The 17829-nt window shown below is 40.6% G+C and overlaps 1 protein-coding gene across 1 annotated transcript in view; it reads left to right on the top strand.

Moving 5' to 3' along the window:
* ascc3 (activating signal cointegrator 1 complex subunit 3) overlaps positions 1-17829 on the top strand; it is a 162747-nt gene that overhangs the window by 74987 nt on the left and 69931 nt on the right. Inside the window, exon 11 of the mRNA XM_023419007.2 lies at positions 14181-14345. Within this exon, the coding sequence (XP_023274775.1) occupies positions 14181-14345 (165 nt within the window). The remainder of the gene's footprint in view (positions 1-14180; positions 14346-17829) is intronic.

Consider the following 17829-nt stretch of genomic DNA (forward strand, 5'->3'; position numbering starts at 1 on the left):
ACAGGACTGCAACACAGTCCACATGATGATGATAAACCACGCACTGTCTTTTTTTAATGATAATTACTCAGTGTCACACTTCCATCACACAGTGTCAAAGGTCAGATATTTTGGCAGCATCTTGGAGAACTTCTGTATCTGTGTTTTTGTGTCTGCATATGATATTTAATTACAAGATCTCAACAGTGTTGCACTGTTAGATTACTGAGCAACATGGTGCAATACAGTGAGTCATCTGCCTTTTCTATTTCCTTCTCTCAACATATTTGCTTGGACTTATCCAGGTTTCAGTGCAGTGTTTGCTCTAAATAGAGCCACCTCCATAGCACCACCATGCAGCGTGGGTGTATGAAATATTCAGTCAAAGTAAGAGCTGGGCGCCAGACAGGGGAGTAATCCCAATCCTGTCACTTTTAAAAAAAATATAGACATAAGTAATTTACATTGATAACCCAGATAGCTTGTTACCCTTACGACCAAAATTTGTGTCAGGAGAAAAACAACAAAATCACAATCAATCCCTCCTCATCAGTTAAATGTTGTTGGACAGAAACCAAATAATAATGAAAATTAAAGCTGTACGCAGCATTGATCGTGCCCTCACATTGTCGTTCACGTCGAGCGGGTCTGGTTTGTAGGGGTCACTATCGATCCATTTTGCCACGGCCAAACCTGAGAAATCAGATATCAATTTCAGCCCCTTCTGTCGCATGTGCCAGGGTTTGTGAGTTTTCGAGCATCTCTAGTCCCTCAATAACAACTCCCTGTTTCTAATGTCAGAATTTGCCGCTCTTCCATTCATTAAAAACAATTTTCACCATCATCATCATCAAGGTCTGAAGGCTTGTCTCGCCACGTTTGAGGTGGATGTGGTCAACCCGCTAGGAAGAGTACATCAAAGAATAAAACATGTCATTTTCTTTTGCCAGTACGTGGCGCTATGACCACAGCTGAATACGGGCATGTAGATATGTTCAGGCTATGCTCTTATCAAACATGTTAAGTTTGGGGCAGATTGAACAAAGTATATTTGAGTTACAACAACTTCATCTTCCACAGCCAAACACAGAAATATGTAACTTTGCCACAGACACACCATTCACTGAAAACTCCCAGTTTGGCGTCACAAAGGTCTTTAGATTGCACTGACCGAATTTGAGGTGGAGCTGATCATTTCTGTAGGAGGGGTTTTCTTCCATTCTGAAGAAGAAATTTCTTCTTAAAACCCACTTACTTACTTTTTACGTCGATTCTGACATTCACCAATGTTTTCTTATTTGGCATTTTTTCATAAGTAGAGAACAGAATATGCGCACACTTAAGAGCAGAGAGTGCTGACACGTTGTCCGTCCATCTGAAGAATAGAATAAATATAAGTTGTGACCTCTGTTCTACAGTTATGTAATATTATATTATTCAAATGACAATAATATTTTTGTTATTTATAATATTTTCTTAAAAATAACTTTTGTTATATTACAAAACATTACGGTCTTTTAAAATAAATGAGCACTACATTAACACTTAACCGCCTGTTTGCGGCTCACGTCCTGCAGCAGAACCTCCACTTCAGAACTTCTACAGTTCCCTCTGCGTTTTGATTCCGCTGCTCCGTCTTTAGATTTTCGTTTTGGCGTTTTCTCCACTTTCCCTCACGGTATCTCTTTGTGACTTCTGTCTGAGTCTGCACACGACCCTTCAGTCAGTGGTTGGCAGCGGCCGACCCGTGGGCCAAAACTGGCCCGCCAGCTGTAATGTCTGCTCTGCCAGATTATTTTGATAATCAGATTTTTTTGTTATGCCTCAGCACTGGTGACGGCCAGAGGAATTATGTTTTCAGGTTGTCCGTCCATCTGAAGAATAAGAATAAATATAAGTTGTGACCAATTTATATTGTGAGCGGTTCAAGTTCTAATCTCTACTTTTTCCACATCCCACAGACTTAGTTATTTTATTAATCGCTTGTGTTCAAAGCAACACTTTTCTCTACTCTAAGTGGTAGTTACCAGTACGGTTCAGTATAAAGACAAAATCAGATGTTCACTTTTGATTAGAAAGCTGTCTGGAGTGTCTGCGGTGGTTCCGCTTGCATTAGAATGATAAATGATAGTGTTGAACATGTCAGAGCACCTTCGTTAATCACATTCTCACGCTGACATAAGAGATCTTTGGTTATGTTATGAACCTTCACTTATTATGAAGGTACACTGGTGATGGCTCCTATATCTGACATCACAATCATTCTCTTTAAATTTTGAGCTCACATTGACAATAGCCAGGCCCCACAATGCAACAGCTTCTTTGCACATGTGAAAAAGAATGATTTTGGGTGGGCGGTGCCAGTGAGTTCTCACATCAAGTGTGAGGCGGTGGCACAGGTGGCAGAGTGGTTGTCTACTGACCGCAGGGTTGACTGTTCGATCCCCGGCTCTTCTGTCGCTGTGCTGAAGTGTTCTTGAGAGTTTGACAGTTTCTCCCAATGGCTGACAAGCGCCTTGCACTGCATCTCCACCTCTGTCAACATGTGGATGTGACTAGTAGTGTAACGCGCTTTGAGTGGTTGACAAGATTAGAAAAGCTATATATAAATGCAGTCCATTTACCATTTCACCTAAATTGACAACATACGTGCGTTCACTAAACCCAGACAGTAACAAATATGTTGCACAAGCAGAGGAGACAGGACCCTGGACCTGCTGTATGCTAATGTTAAAGAGGCCTGTGTTCATTACCATGAACACACACACACACACACACACACACACACAGTGTTCTCTATTTTGACTCACAGAAATACTCACAGGGGGACCAAAGGTGGATTAATCCACCGCTGAAAATAATAATGAATTGATAATGCACTATTTCCTCCAGTTTGAGTGACTGTTGGATACAAACTGTTGTTGCTAGCTGTTTTGGAAAATACTGAGCATTTAAAGAAAATAAAATTCTATTACTGAGAAGTTCCTCCCTTTGCTTTCAAAACAGTTGTCTTAGAACAGTTCTTCATGTCATTGATTCCACAAGATGTTGGATTCCTGTGAGATTCTCATTCACATAATTTTTTGCAGATTTCTCAGCTGCACATTCACGCTGCTTATCTCCTCTTCGACCACATCCCAAAAGTTTTCTATTGGATTCAGATCTGGTGACTGAGGAGGTCACTGACCTGAAGTAAACTGAACTCACTGTCATGTTCATTTCATGTTGAGAAATATTTTGCTGCATGATAATGCAGGAATTAGCCATTACAAGGTGGGTAACTGATCTTGTGTCCGCTGCAGCCTCAGGTTTCTGTTCTTGGTGACTGGGGTGGAACCTGATGCGGTCTCTTGCTGTTGTCGACAATCCACCTCCAGGTTCAGTGTGTTGTGTGTTCTGACATGCTTTCCTGGGATTTTGTTGTTTCTCCCACAGTAAATTCTAGAGACTGTTGTGTGTGAAAATCCAGGAGATCAGCAGATTCAGAAACACTCAAACCAGCCCATCTGGTAGCAGCAATCACGCCACAGTCGAACTCGCAGAGATCACATTCTTTCCTTATTCTGATGTTTGATGTGAACATTTGGTGAAGCTCCTTAATCTGTATCTACAGGACTTTATTCACTGCACTGCTGCCATGTGATTGACCGATCAGATAATTGTATGAATGAGTAGGTGTGCAGGCGTTGCTGATAAAGTGCTTGATAGGTGCATATGCAAGTTTTGTTTTGCTGGCTCTGAATCAGCGGGCTCAGGGACGGCTGCCACACACAGGAGGAAAATCTGAAAGTGCTGAGTGATCGTCAGCTTAGGTCTTTTTTTTGGGAGTTCTTGAGAATAACGATCCAATATAACTGGAGTAACACCAGCCTTATCAATCAAGGCTCTGACAGCATGGTGGTTAAGCCAGCTTAGTTAATGGTGAGGGAAACTCCAGGATACTTACTGTCTTTAAATGAGGGATCAACCTATAAAACATCAATGAACTATGAAGTTTATCATACATGTGAAATGACATGAGAATTATCTCCTTAAAGGTTCATTTTGTTGACCAGTACCGTTTGCTGTCGTGTGTTCTCCAGTCAGATCTTAAGCTGTCAAGTGATGAGAACAATTTTGTCAATGACAAAATTAGCTAATCATATTCCTTTGTTGAATTCCAAATGCTAGTCAATTGGATGTTTTATTTCTGTCGAGCAATCAGTAGGTTGTTCAGTTAATTAAGTGTTGAGCAGCAGGTGAAGTATAGTTTCTGTGTTTTGTGGGTTTCATGAATTCAACCTCATATATGTTCCAGAAACCGCCCTCACGCAGGAGTTTTTCCCTCCGTGATAAAAAGAGGATGGGTTCATTACAATGAGGCCAACGGAAAGGGGATGAAAGCTCCAGGTTGAGCACATGCTTAGAGATAGAAGAGGGCTCCTCCAGCTCAGAGGGAAGTGGAGGTTGGTGGATCCGGCATGAAAGATTGAACAATGAAACTGAGAAGGTTGGAGAAACATGCATATCTGTTAAATCCAAAAGAGTTGGATTTGCGAGATTGCACAGCTTAGAGTTAAAGTTTATAAGCTTATGGGACTTATGAATACAGAAAAGGAAAGGAAAGGTTCAGGTTTGGGTGTGTGTGTGTGTGTGTGTGTGTGTGTGTGTGTGTGTGTGTGTGTGTGTGTGTGTGTGTGTGTGTGTGTGTGTGTGTGTGTGTGTGTGTGTGTGTGTGTGTGTGTATCGAGTGGGGGGTTGGGGCATTTTCCTATGAAACGAGGCCAATTCCAGCTAATCTGAAGGTGTATTAAAGTTGCATCTCTATCAGGTCATGTGAGCTGACTTCACAAAGAGAATGATTAGTCAGATCCACTGCAGCTCTGCAGCAACCCACAATCTCTCTTTCACTTGGCCTTGTTCACTTCTCTCTCTCATCCCTCCATCTGACTGTGTTAGTGTCAGTACATCCACCAGGCTGTCTGAACAGGCCGCAGTGATGCCACGCACTGTAACCTTGGTTGTCTTCTGTCCTCACTTTTTGTTTCATCATGCTCTTTTGATGCACATTACAGTGGGAGTTCTGGCATGACTTCACTTACTGGTAAGGTGAATTAAGAAGAGACGGCAGGATCAAAACTCCAGCAAGACATGCAACATTAACCATTTCTGTATTGTAAGACTTTAAATTAAAGCGGACAAGGTTGAAGGAAAAATAAAACAAAAGCAATCACATATATCCAGTGATTACCAGCAACACATCCGACCCTGTGTTATTGTTACGCGCTCAGGTGTGGGCCGCCAACATTTTTGAGATTTTCATGTGGACCGTGAGTTGAGAAAGGTTGGGAATCACTGATCTAGACCAATCAAGTTCATTAACTGACAGACAGGCAAGGGCTCAGCATAATAAGTCCACAAACGGGAGAAGTGTTTCAGTGGAGATGTACCTCAGTGTGTATTTCAAGTATTTCCACGGTTATGAGGAACATTTCTTTTAATATGATTCTTACAGGAACAAATAGTTTGTCATGAAAACCTGTGAGAATCATTTTGGCTGTTATTGTAATAGGTAAATATCAACCGTTTGTGATCATTCTCATCAGTAACTTCTGGTCAGCAAGTTGGAAGAACTTCTGTAAGTTTCTTTAGCATTGACTAGCCGGTAACCTCGGTGCCTCCTGCAACAGCATATAGTGCTGCCAACAGTCTCCATTAACACTGTGGTCGGTTTAGGTAGTGGATTAAAGCTGTTTCAGTTTCGGTAACATTCAAAGTATTCATTAGAAGGGCCTTGTTGTGAGTGAGTGATGAGTGAAATGATAGGAAATCCAAATTGTAAATTGGTGTGTGCACATAGACACAACAGGTTAGAGTCGTTAGAGTTGTAGTGGATGCTTAGCGCAGTTAACATTTGTCGATTAAAGACAAATGCTGATTTGGGAGTTGATGGTCTGAGTCTGTATGTCAATTTACAACAACCTTATTCCCTCTTACAAAGCTCTGATTGGCTCGCTTGTTTTTCTAACTGAAGGAACAATAAACAAAACAACACATCTATTTGAATCACTTAAAAAAAAATCAAAGAAGCTGGCAGAGTTCTGGATCCAGGAGAAAACTGCAGTGGTAAAATGATAACACTCACAGGTATTTTTAGTTTGAATTACTTCTGCAGAAAAAAAAGTGGTGAATTGAAAAGAACTTGCAAGCTCTCAGAAACGATGGAAATCTGTTTGTCCTTGCAATGACACGATCAGTAATTCCTGGAAAGAATGTGTCGTGTGTTTGAGTTGAGCACTCACAGGAAGCTAGTCTGTTCAGCAGTAGAGCTAAGGATCATAATAAATGCTTTAAACAGGTGACTATGGACCTGCTGTAACTTCCCGCAGGTCTACCATGACTTCATATTACTGTATTAAAATGTATGCATTTATTTTTCACACTCCTCTTAATACACCATCCACTGATCAGAGGAAAACAGCAGCTCTCATTGTAATTAGGCCAAATGTGTTTTTTCATGTTTACCTAATTGTAAGTGGAACATAAGGACAAACACACACACACACACACATACACACAGGTTTTCATTACAGTCTCGACAAGCCGTTAGTTGTTCACATATCGCAATCCAGTAAATGCCTTTCTCTTACCTCCCCACTCCATCTTCCTCCCGCCCACCCCATCTTTCCACATCCTCCTCTATCCATGGCTGTGATAGTTACCATGGAAACAGAAAGGGTTTTCGAGGGATGCTGCCATGTGGATGCCAGTGTGCGGGTGGGTGGCATCCTGGGACATCCAGGCCCTCTTCCCTCTCTGTCCAGAGAGGAAATATCAGCTGATGACATCCAAGAAGAAGCTGCCTCACGGTCAGACAGTTGTCTTGTGAAGGGCGGACAAGAGGAGTGTGTCAAAATTTCCTTGTAAAGTCAAGTCACGTGCAGGGAAACTGAAATAGCTGCTGATGTGTTTCGGCCCATTTTGCCCTCATAATATTGGGTTTGTATAAAACTACACCAAAGAACAAAACACTTGGCGAGAGAAAATGTAAAGGCAAAACCCAGAAAAGGCAATTATTACAAGTCATTACTGAAACATCAGGCTGCGTTGAGCCATGGCTCTTGCTGCAAAGATCAAGAATATTTTTAGAGCTGATCACTTGTCAGGCACATTGCAGTGTGATTAATTAGTAGTGCTGAAAGTTAGTGTGATCTGACATGGACTATGTTGTGCATGGCTGCACACAGCTACCACTCTACACACTTACCACTGAGGGAAAAGCTCATCGCTCCAACTGCACTCATTAAATTAACATAAAAATTGTTCAACATGAAAGGACATTTTCCCATCTTTGAAAGTGGTCAGTGTTACTTCTACTTTTCAGAAATGTTTTCAGTCGTGAAAATGATAGAAAAATTAATTGTACTCTCAAATGACACGTTTTCGCTCTTTAAATACTTGGTGCTCTCAGACAAAAGCTAAGGCATCAACACATTGGGGCAGTGTTGGGGGGGGGGGTTCCTCCTGTGACCACACCAGAGGGCCGACGGTTCAACCTCCTGTCTGTACGCAGACTTGTCACTGTCAGGAGTTTAACGATCGGTTCTCCTGAGGTGCAGTTGGTGTAGAATTAGAGGAGCGGTGGGGAGAGCAGACATTCCTGAGGGGGGAAACAGCTCTGACTGTCCGGTTGCTAGATATGATTGATTCTCCCCGTCCTCACACGCCGCTTCCTGTCCGTCAGGAAGTCGCTGATCCCATCGACAGGTGGAGGCGGGCGGTTGCTGGTGCAGTTGGTTATGTGATGTTGGAGCGGGTGAGGGGTGTGAATGTAGGCTTATCAAACCGACAGTAAAACACATTCAGGTTGTCAGCCAGTGGGTGATTCCCCACAGTGTGGAGGGATGGTTTTCTGTAGTTGGTGATGTCCTGCAGACCTCTCCACACTGACGTACAGATCTGTGTCCCATCTCTATGTTGTACAGATCTTCGTCCCATATAAATCTGCTCTGGGAACTGTATACAGTAAATTTATTTATTTGATCTATTTTAACTAATAGCACACAAATCATTATATTGTTCATGTCCGTACTGAATACATCATTAGAATAATTAGTGTAGGTTGGAAAAGTATTTGAACCCCTAGTGACATGAACAGAAGTTGACTGGAGTCATTAGCAAACAGTCCAGTCAATCAAACAGGATTAAAGGTGTGGGTCAGACACTTTGGCCCCGTGTTCAGACCTGCATTAACATGCGTCTCTGGTGGTCCGATCACAAGTGGACAGTTCACACCTGGCATTAACATGCGCCTCCACATGCATCTCAAGTGACCACTTGTGATTGGATCTCACTTCGCTCTATATGCAAATAAATATATGTGTGTTGTTTTTAACCAGTCTGACGAGAGGGAGAGAGAGAGAGAGACAGAGAGTAGTAGAGAGGGGTTGAGTGAATTGTTGCTCTGCTCACAGTCAGATCAGCTTTTAGCTATTTAAGATAGTAAAATATTTTGGGTTCATTATAAACTGTGTTAGAACTAAGTCTGTGACAGAGGACGTCAGTAGGGTAGGCGGTCCTTCAGAGGAAGTCAGTAGAGTAGTTGTTCCTTCAATGTGGCCAGGATACTTTCACGTTGACACTGCTAAAAGAATGTGGCCTCATGTGGTCCAGACCACCTCTGACTGTGGTCTGAGTGATCGGATCTCAAATGCGTCTTCAATGCATCCTGGGTGGGCTCACACCTGAACTTAGAGCTGACCGCCTGTGATCAGATCACCTGAGACGGATGCTAATACCAGGTCTATAAAGGTCTGAGCAGGTCTAAGCTGGTCTGAGCAGGTCTGAGCAGGTTTGAACAGTTGAACATTACAAACATTTTTAGTTTGATGCTGACAAGAAACGTGCTGATGTGTAATGTACCTTCCGAAAGACAAAAACATTCAGAATTGTTGATTTGCATAAAAATTGCGTGAAGAGTAACAAAGTGTTTTTAAAGAGTTCAAATATTCATCAGTCTACAGTCACACAAACTGTCTATAAATGAAGATGAATTAAATAAAAGCATGGAATCATTCATGAAGAGTGAACTGACTTTTGTTGAAGTTGGTTTTAAATATTCTCCATTTACTGGCTTCATTCTTCTTGGGCTTTGGCTAAAATAAACAAATAAAATGAAATAATTTAAATTGACAGGATTTGTAATTAGTGAGCAGAAGTGTAAAAAAGCATCTTTGTGAGGACCCGGCCCCACAACAAAGGGCCTTTTGAAGGTTAACACTGGGTTGTAGGTTCAGGGTTAGAATCACATACAGGTTATAGTGTTAGGCTTAAAAGTATGGATGAGGTAAGAGTCAGAGTTATGCATTTATTGTTGATGGATAGAGTTAGGTTTAGCCGCTAGGGAATGCATTTTGTTGAAGAGTGTCCTCACAGCTAATGAAAGACAAGAATGTGTGTGTGTGTTTTTCAGTGTGTGTGAAATATGCAAGTAATCCTCTTTTGAAAGGCCACAACTTAAAAATCCACCTCCATAACTAAACATATGGTAACAAGCTTTCCTGCAAATGCTGCAGGAAATATCACCGGTGTCCCCCATATGCTGAACATGTCTCAGCCAAAGAATTAACAATGGGAGAACTAGACATTCATCTGCATACTTGTCGGGCAGTGGCAGTAATGTAAAAAATGTCAGACATACAGTCCAAATTAAGTATTTGGTCAGTTACACATGTTTTGATCTTCAGGCTCCATGTTTCAGCTCAGCTTCAGTTTGAAATAAAATAATGAGAACTATATTTTAGTGCCATTTTGAGTAGATTTACATCAATATTGAAAGAACTGTGTGGGAGGTAAAGCCCTATTCAAATCCTGAAGTCTTTGACCATATACTGGTGATTTCATGGTTACAATAATAAACATTAGGACTGCACCGACATTGTGTGGGTTAAAATAAGTAGGCTACTTCCTCAACATTATATGATCTTTGTTGTCATGGTTACAATAAAAACAATGAACGGTCAGGGATAATAGAAACAATTTAAATATAAACAGCTACTTTCACATGGGAGTGGAACACCGCTCTTCATCCATCCACCACAACCTCCTCCTGACGAGGACTTTGTCTCTCTTTTTACTACGTCACCGCACTTTTCCCTTTGCTACTGTCATAATTACTACCACCATTAGATGTCGCCTAGCAACAAAACCTAACTGTGGGTCATAATAACCTGCTGCACAGACGACCTGTGGGCTCGTTTCTCACAGGAGGACAGACTCTTGGGGTCATTGTCCTGCTGAATAATAAAATGTAAATCCATGAGTTGTGATGCATTTGGCTGAATCTGAGCACAGACTGCTCCTGTGACTCTCTGCATCATCCAGCTGCTCCTATCAGCAGTGAAGTCATCAATGAATGCCAGTCTGCCAGTTGCATTGGAGCCATACTTAACAAAGCTATAAGAGAAGTACCACCATGTTTGACAGATGAGGTGAAATGCTTTGAGTCATGAGCTGTTTGTTTTTTTCTCCACACATTGAGGTTGATTTTTCTTTATTCAGTCCATAGATCTTTGTTACGGAGCTTTACTGGTTTCGTTTTGTTTCACTGGTCAGGCTTAATCCAAATGTCCAAACTTATCTGTACTTGCAGACTGGTAAACTTTAAGGGCATGTAACGCGAGGTCCATTGCACCTGGACTTTTAAAGAAACCACTCTGAGCCCAGATCTTACCAGACTTACTACGAAAGTGGTACAATTAAGACATAGATTAAGCCTTTTTTAATGTATATTTATTTTAATCATAAGGTTTGTGTTGTTCCAAAAGATGACAGAAAAATATTTGGTCAAGATCTTGGCCTTGATCAACGACTCAGGTCAAACACTTGTGAAACAGGAGGGTGAGCACAGTCCATAAGAGTCTGTGTCTAAGCTCAGAAAATGGACATGTGGACGGCCTCACCCCTCTTCACTCAGTCTTAATACAGATTCAAAGTGGTGTGCTCTCTCTTGTTTCTCAGAAGCTTGTGGGTGTGCTGAGTATGAATTTCCATAGCCAGCTCTGACTGGGCAGTTATTTCCTCCTGCTGCCACTTTATTGGCACCCGATGAAGAAAAGTTCATCTCAGGGGCGATGTGCTTCCACACTTTTCTTTTTTTTTAAGTCCTTGTAGCTCATTAAAGTTATATGTAGAAGAATCAAGGAAGTCAATATGAATGTGATTGGAAGTTTTTAATTAAACAAACTACCAAATGTGCTCTTCTTTTGGTATCAATTCTATGATGTATCGTCCATGAATGCACCAGTAACATCACTGAAGTGGCCCCGCTTGCACCTGCAGTAACATGTGACTTTAAACTGAATTTGACCAGACATGGATGTGATGGATCACCTGTCTCAAGTAATTTCTACATTTAAATCTTGATTTTTATCATTTATTGAAGTGAACAGTTCTTTAAAGGTCCCATATTGTAGGAATATTGAGATTTCCATGTCTTTTTGGATTATAAAAAAGAGAGAAAAATGTAATGCTACTCAAACATTGGATGTTTGGAAGCAGAGATCAGGTCTTGTCATAACACCTGATGAAGGTCTGACAGACCAAGGAAATATTTAATCGGTAAAGCGAGACAGTGTACAGGAGTGTTTTCACTGTAAGATTTCTGTAATAAACTCATTACTGTTGACCCACAGACATTTTTACTTCATTTGATAATGTGAACTTACCATTATAACAAACCAATGTGGATATTTATTCTGTACAATGATTTCAATTTATCTCAGTTTAACTCTATATGTCCAGAATTAAACATAGTCTTTGTCATATATATGAATTCATGTATAATTTACCCCTCTCATCTTAGCCTCAAATGCTCTTAGCCAGCCTGCTGAATGCATTTGTAGAGAATACACATTCGAGCATACAGGTTCAAGGTTAATCATGTTGGATAGGATGGCTGCTGGCTCATTCTTCATAGAATGTTGTAAAATAATGGAGCTTTAAAAAAATAGCCACCATTTTGAGTTCACTGCACTTCCTGCTCTCCCGTCCTCTTCCTTTAAACACATCCAGGCTTCCTTTTATTTTTCCCTGTGCAGGTTTATGAACCTGTTCTGATTAACTTGCCACCTTTTGAGAAAAATGAAGATGTCCTTTGAAATGTTGAGAATCAGTGGATGTGGAGGATTGATGGCATTCTTGCTGCAACCGACTGATGAACTGGTTAAATAACACCATTCAGCTAAACAATGGCATGTTTTCTCTGCACCTGTGTGTGTGTGTATTTGTGAGGCAATTAAGAAAGCACTTTGGCCTGTTCTCCGTTTGCCAGAGCCTCCATTTAGATTAACCAGTAGCTCCAATTAGGAACAGGCGCTTCCTTTTCTGTGGGCACGCCAGTCTCTAATGGCTGGATAGATTAATTTAAATGCAAACTAGAGAGGATGTAATGAACTGCTTTTACAGAAAGAGTTTAATAGGAATTTGCACTCCCTTGAACTGGTTGCCAAACAGTTCACACACCATTAATTGTGCATTGTAGTGTTTTCCTCGAAAAGAGTGAATACATTTGTTGATGTGTATAGATGTGTTGATACTGTTGAATTTAATTAGTCTGATAGGGACGCCAATAATAAAAGTAGATATAAGATGCTGATTGTTTGTTGGATCATAAACACAGTAGAATCAATATGATAGTTGTTGTAGACACAGTGTGGCAAACACTTTACACTGGAAACTAATGTCACGTAGCACACAAGATGTGAGTCATTTTCTCTCTGTTATTATGGTGTTATGATTTAGGTGCCTCTATCTGTATTGTAATGAGTGGGGCTACGGGCAATTGGGTATTGATGAAGCATGTATCTGTCATAGTATTCTGCAGGGATTTTGTTTTACAGTGTGTGTCATTCAGTTAAGTGAGCGGGAAATTGTTTCTCATCAATAATCTCTAAACGAATCTTTATTCTCGGTGAAATCACAGCGAGTTTCAGGACTCTGGCATTAGACACAGAGAAGTGTGACTGGTCTAATTTATTTTTTGGCAACCTGTAAAAGGATATGCAGGAAATTTAATATTGAAGCTTATAAGGTTTGGGGTCTCACAAGAGACAATAAAAGATCATGAAGAAAATGAGTCAAATGTGACCAGCTGAGGCCAAGATATCCCCCTATAAAATTCACTACCTAGTTTTTTTTTTTTTAAAGGAGAGGGTCACTTTTTTCAAGCTTGAATTCACATTCACGACTACACTGAAAGTATTATTTGTTTTTACAATTGTTCCTCCTGTCTATACTGATGCAACAAGATCCTTTCTTAAAGCGATGTCAATGTAAGAGATAAGGACAAACTACACCCTCCTCATTCTTCAGTTCAGCTGAAGTGAATATAATGCTGAATTGCAAATCCAATGTAATTGAACCCGTGTCATTGACCTCCTGTTGTTTTACTGAATCACTGCCTCTGTGTAGTGAATTGACACCGAGCTTAGACAACCTTGATGATGATATCATTTTGTCATGTTTGGCATGAAGACATCACATAACTGTCCACAGGACGAGCAGAGCTCCTCATGAATAGTTAACCAAACTAATAAACTAATAACAAAGTGTTTCAAATCAGTGAAGTGTCCCGTTGATCTGTTTTTGTTTACTTGCTTTTAAGTTGACATAATTCTGTGACTATGTTTCATAAGCTTCATTTTGCTACAGATATACAGTAGTGAAAGATTTGTGGTGTTGAGGCAGATTTTGAGACTAATTCAAGACGCATTAGTCATAAAAAATAATAATTATTGAACCTGTCTGGTAGGTAGCACATGTAGAACTGCTGCTGTTGTGTACAGATACAAACTTTACAAGCAGATCAGAGTCCACGCTGTTGTTTCCACTGGACGGGTGCATGACGGTTTATCTGGCTACTAACATAGTGAACACTGCTGAAGCTTTATACATCACCACTGACTCTGTTACACTATAACAAATGGAGCAATCGATGTTATAACAATGGCAAAAGCGCTGCTGGAAAATAGTGATAAATAAGGTAGTGACATGCACAGGTATAACCAGTCACGTTACAGTTATAAAATCAGGATTTGACCAGAGGTCCAGACATGTACTAGGTTACGACCTAGTCTTGTTTTAATCACAGGCTTAGTCCAGTGAATTTAATTGGTGTTAGAACAACAAGATCCTCTGTTTACTGTCTTCATGTTTGTTTCTAGATGTTGGTGACGACTCCGGAGAAGTGGGATGTTGTGACCAGGAAGAGCGTCGGAGACGTGGCTCTCTCTCAGATCGTGCGTCTACTCATCTTGGATGAAGTTCACCTCCTCCATGAAGATAGAGGACCAGTACTGGAGAGCCTGGTGGCCAGGACCATCAGACAGGTTAGTGCCCTCCCCACCACACACACACACACACACACACACACACACACACAACCACACACAACCATGCCTTGAAATAGTTTGCAAACATCTTGTAAATAACTTTTCGTTCTATAGCTATGAAAATGCATTTTTGAGATGAAATTCTTTTCTAAGCATCAAGATCCATTAGACAAGGTTTTTGTACGTGCTTCTTACAATGTCAAAAATGTAGAACACGCAGAACGACATTTAGAGAATGCAGTGTACAAACATGAAGTTGTCTTAGTTTGGTGTCACACTGTCAAGGGAAGCTGAACTGATCGGAATGTTTTTTGCATTCTGGAAAAAGAAACTCCAAATACATTATATAGGAACAATAATAACATTTCAGCTTTGAATAGAATGTGAATTCATATGTAGCCAATAAATATCAGTGCAGTATGTGTATATTAGTGACCATACAATGAGCACTCTACAGTGAAGTAACGGCACAAATCACAACGTTAGAAATATTTATATTTATAACATGAGAAGTGTGAATAAATCTTCAGTTCATCGTGAAACTGTGGTGATGAATTTAGGTGATGAATGTGGAACACTGGCAGATTCACCAGACAGTGAAAAGAAGCTTCTTTGCAGAGCCTCGTGTAAGAGACGTGACGACGTTATAGACACAACATGTCACAGAGAAGCTCCGACCTTCTGTACCGTACTGTGATGATTCACCTGACTTTTCCAAACATGGAAGAGCATTTTCAGCTCACTCTGCTTGTGTGTAACAGGAGTGTAGCGCTCTGTGTGCGTGCGTGTATGTTGCCACATATTACTCTCTTGACAGTGCTCCTTAAAATAACAGTGAAGTAGCGCACCGCTGACTTCAGACCAGGTTTTTTGCTGGTCAATTGCGCACTCACATTCCACTGCCTCAAGATATCAATGTGCCAACGCTGCACCGGTGTAAGTGCACAAACTAACAAATACACTTGCATTGCACTCTGCGGCCCTTTGCGCCAGGTGTTTTTAAGTTTACTTCAGAAGTACTCAAAGTACTCAAAATTACTCAAAGTAATCCAGTGGCAGTTGTGTGTACATTGATGGTTACACTGCAAACACAACTTTTAATGCTGCCAATATAAAAATGTAAACAAACGTAGCCTAAAAAACAGGCGTCATGTTGTAGCCCACAGCTAACATGGCAACATAATACTTCCTTTTTCCATTCCTCAAAGACCACCACATTTACTAGCATGGTTATCCTCCAAAGTAAGACAATGAATAATAATAATCGAAGTCGACAGATCCATTAATATACTTATCCGTGTTGCACTATTAATATTTTTTTGAGGTGACAAAAGCTTCAAATGTTTCCTCGACACTGCTGTGATATTGCTGGAACACTGACTCACATTCACTTTCAGTGTGACAAATAAAATTTCAAGCACAACCAGCTTAGAGCTCACACACAGTACTGTACTTCCCATCATCTGCCTATTGCAGCAGTGCACGTCATGCTCGAGCCATTTCCCACATTTACTCACATTTGTCCTCAGAATTTCCCTGCAGCGCTCTGTCAAACACAGCTGAAGGCTGCAGGCGCAGTCAGATTAGAGCCAGAGACAACTGCATGGATGTGTGGGAGAGTGACTTTAAGGAGGAAGGGGAGAGCAATTAGCTAAACTAGGGAGTTATACATTTAGAAATGTGCAGCTTGTTGATTAAAACGTTTGCCTGGTTGTGGTGAGTAATATCTCGTGTGTGTCGAATCATCACGACATATCCTTATATGACTACCTGGTGGAGATATGTTAATGATATCTGTATACTTTTCTAGATACTTCCATACAGATTCACTGTTAATTGTACTGTAAAAATATTCTTCTTCTTACTCCACTACATTGATCTTACAGGTATAGCTGCTCGCTGCTTGTCAGATTAAGGTTTTTCCATGTGAAGTATAAGCTTGTAAAATACAATGTACTATTGTCAAATTATCCAATATTTCACAAAAAAACAAAGGAAGTAAAGCTCAAAATATGAAAACAGATTTGTGTTGAATGTTGGACTTTCTTCATTGGCTGTTGTTTTCCAAAATGAATTGGCACAAACAGTTCCTATTACATCATATAGGGAGCGGGGTTTTCAGGCAGTGTTGCCGATTTAGCACCTTTGTCGCTGAATTTCGTGACTTTTCAGACCCTTTTTAGGGACTTTTTTTCAAAAAGCACCCAGCAACAAATCTAGCAACGTTTTGAACAAAAAGTAGCTACTTTCTGTAGAAGGGAGTCGCCAGTATTGCCCGGCGAATGGCGTTGAAGTGACTGCTGGTTAAGATGTAGTGTTAATGGGCTGTATTTCAGTCACGGTTTTATACTACCTTTATCTGACAATAGAAACAGAAAACTATAATTGTGAGTCACTGACTAGACCACTGATTGGTCCAGTCACCTGATCGCCCATTTGGCCAGTGAAGTAACAACAGCCTGCTCTTCCTAAAGGGGTCCCAGTAACATCATAGACAGCTCATTGGCTCCATGCCGCTATAAGAACAGTCAGTGCTGGGTGTGAGAAATTTTCGGGATCAAAATGTAATCGGTCGAGCAGGATGCTGTGCTGAGTCAGTCATGGTGGTGCATTCTAAAGATATCCTTTTGAAATCTTTGTACATCTCCTCCACTTATTAATCTCCGTCCATTGACAGACACATGACAGCGGCTCATCAAGAAGGGATATAGGACACTACGGCTCTTTCACTCTATTTGCACATATGAATTCACACAAGCACTCTGATATGTGAAAGGCCCAAGCTGCTTCCTGCGCGGACGCGTGTCAGTCATGAGCAGGGGAAACCAGCTCTATTATAAATGCATGTCCGTCCTGTCTTTCCTGGGCTCTTGACTCAGTTCATACCCAGTTCATGACAGTCTTTAGATCCGGTACTTTAAACACACATGGATGTGTGAAGTCTACGTAGGTTTAAGTATGTCTATACAAAACACATACATGTGTGACAAACTGTATACATGAGCTTCAGCAACACAGCAAGAAACAGAGCAGTAAAGATGAGGTGGAATTCACTGAATGTCAGTCACATTGGCAAAAAGCAAGAGCAGCCTTCCTTAAATGATTGAGTCTCAATTATAGCTATTTATAGAAGCTATTAGAGTTAATAATTCATTCACCTGACCCGTAAACCATCATCGGCAGTAACATCTCATCATCATCTTCATCAGCAGTGTAGTGACAGAGATTACAAACTGTTTCACTGAAGGATAAATGAAAAGAACCAGGACAGGGAAATAAAATGATGACACAATTTAAAACACTGGAAGGAGACATAATTAAAGGAAAAATAAATGGAGGTGGAGAAGAAAGTAATTGATTGTATATGATCGATAGGTATGTAATTGCAAAGGTGTGTAAAAATAAAAGTTTTGTGCAGTATGATGGATTAACTCGCATGTTCTTCATCATGAGAAAAGACTGAGATTTATGCTAAAGGACT

This window comes from Seriola lalandi, unplaced genomic scaffold, assembly GCF_002814215.2.
Source record: "Seriola lalandi dorsalis isolate HSWRI2012SDOR001 ecotype SW California unplaced genomic scaffold, Sedor1 jcf7180002054588, whole genome shotgun sequence".
NCBI lineage: Eukaryota > Metazoa > Chordata > Actinopteri > Carangiformes > Carangidae > Seriola > Seriola lalandi.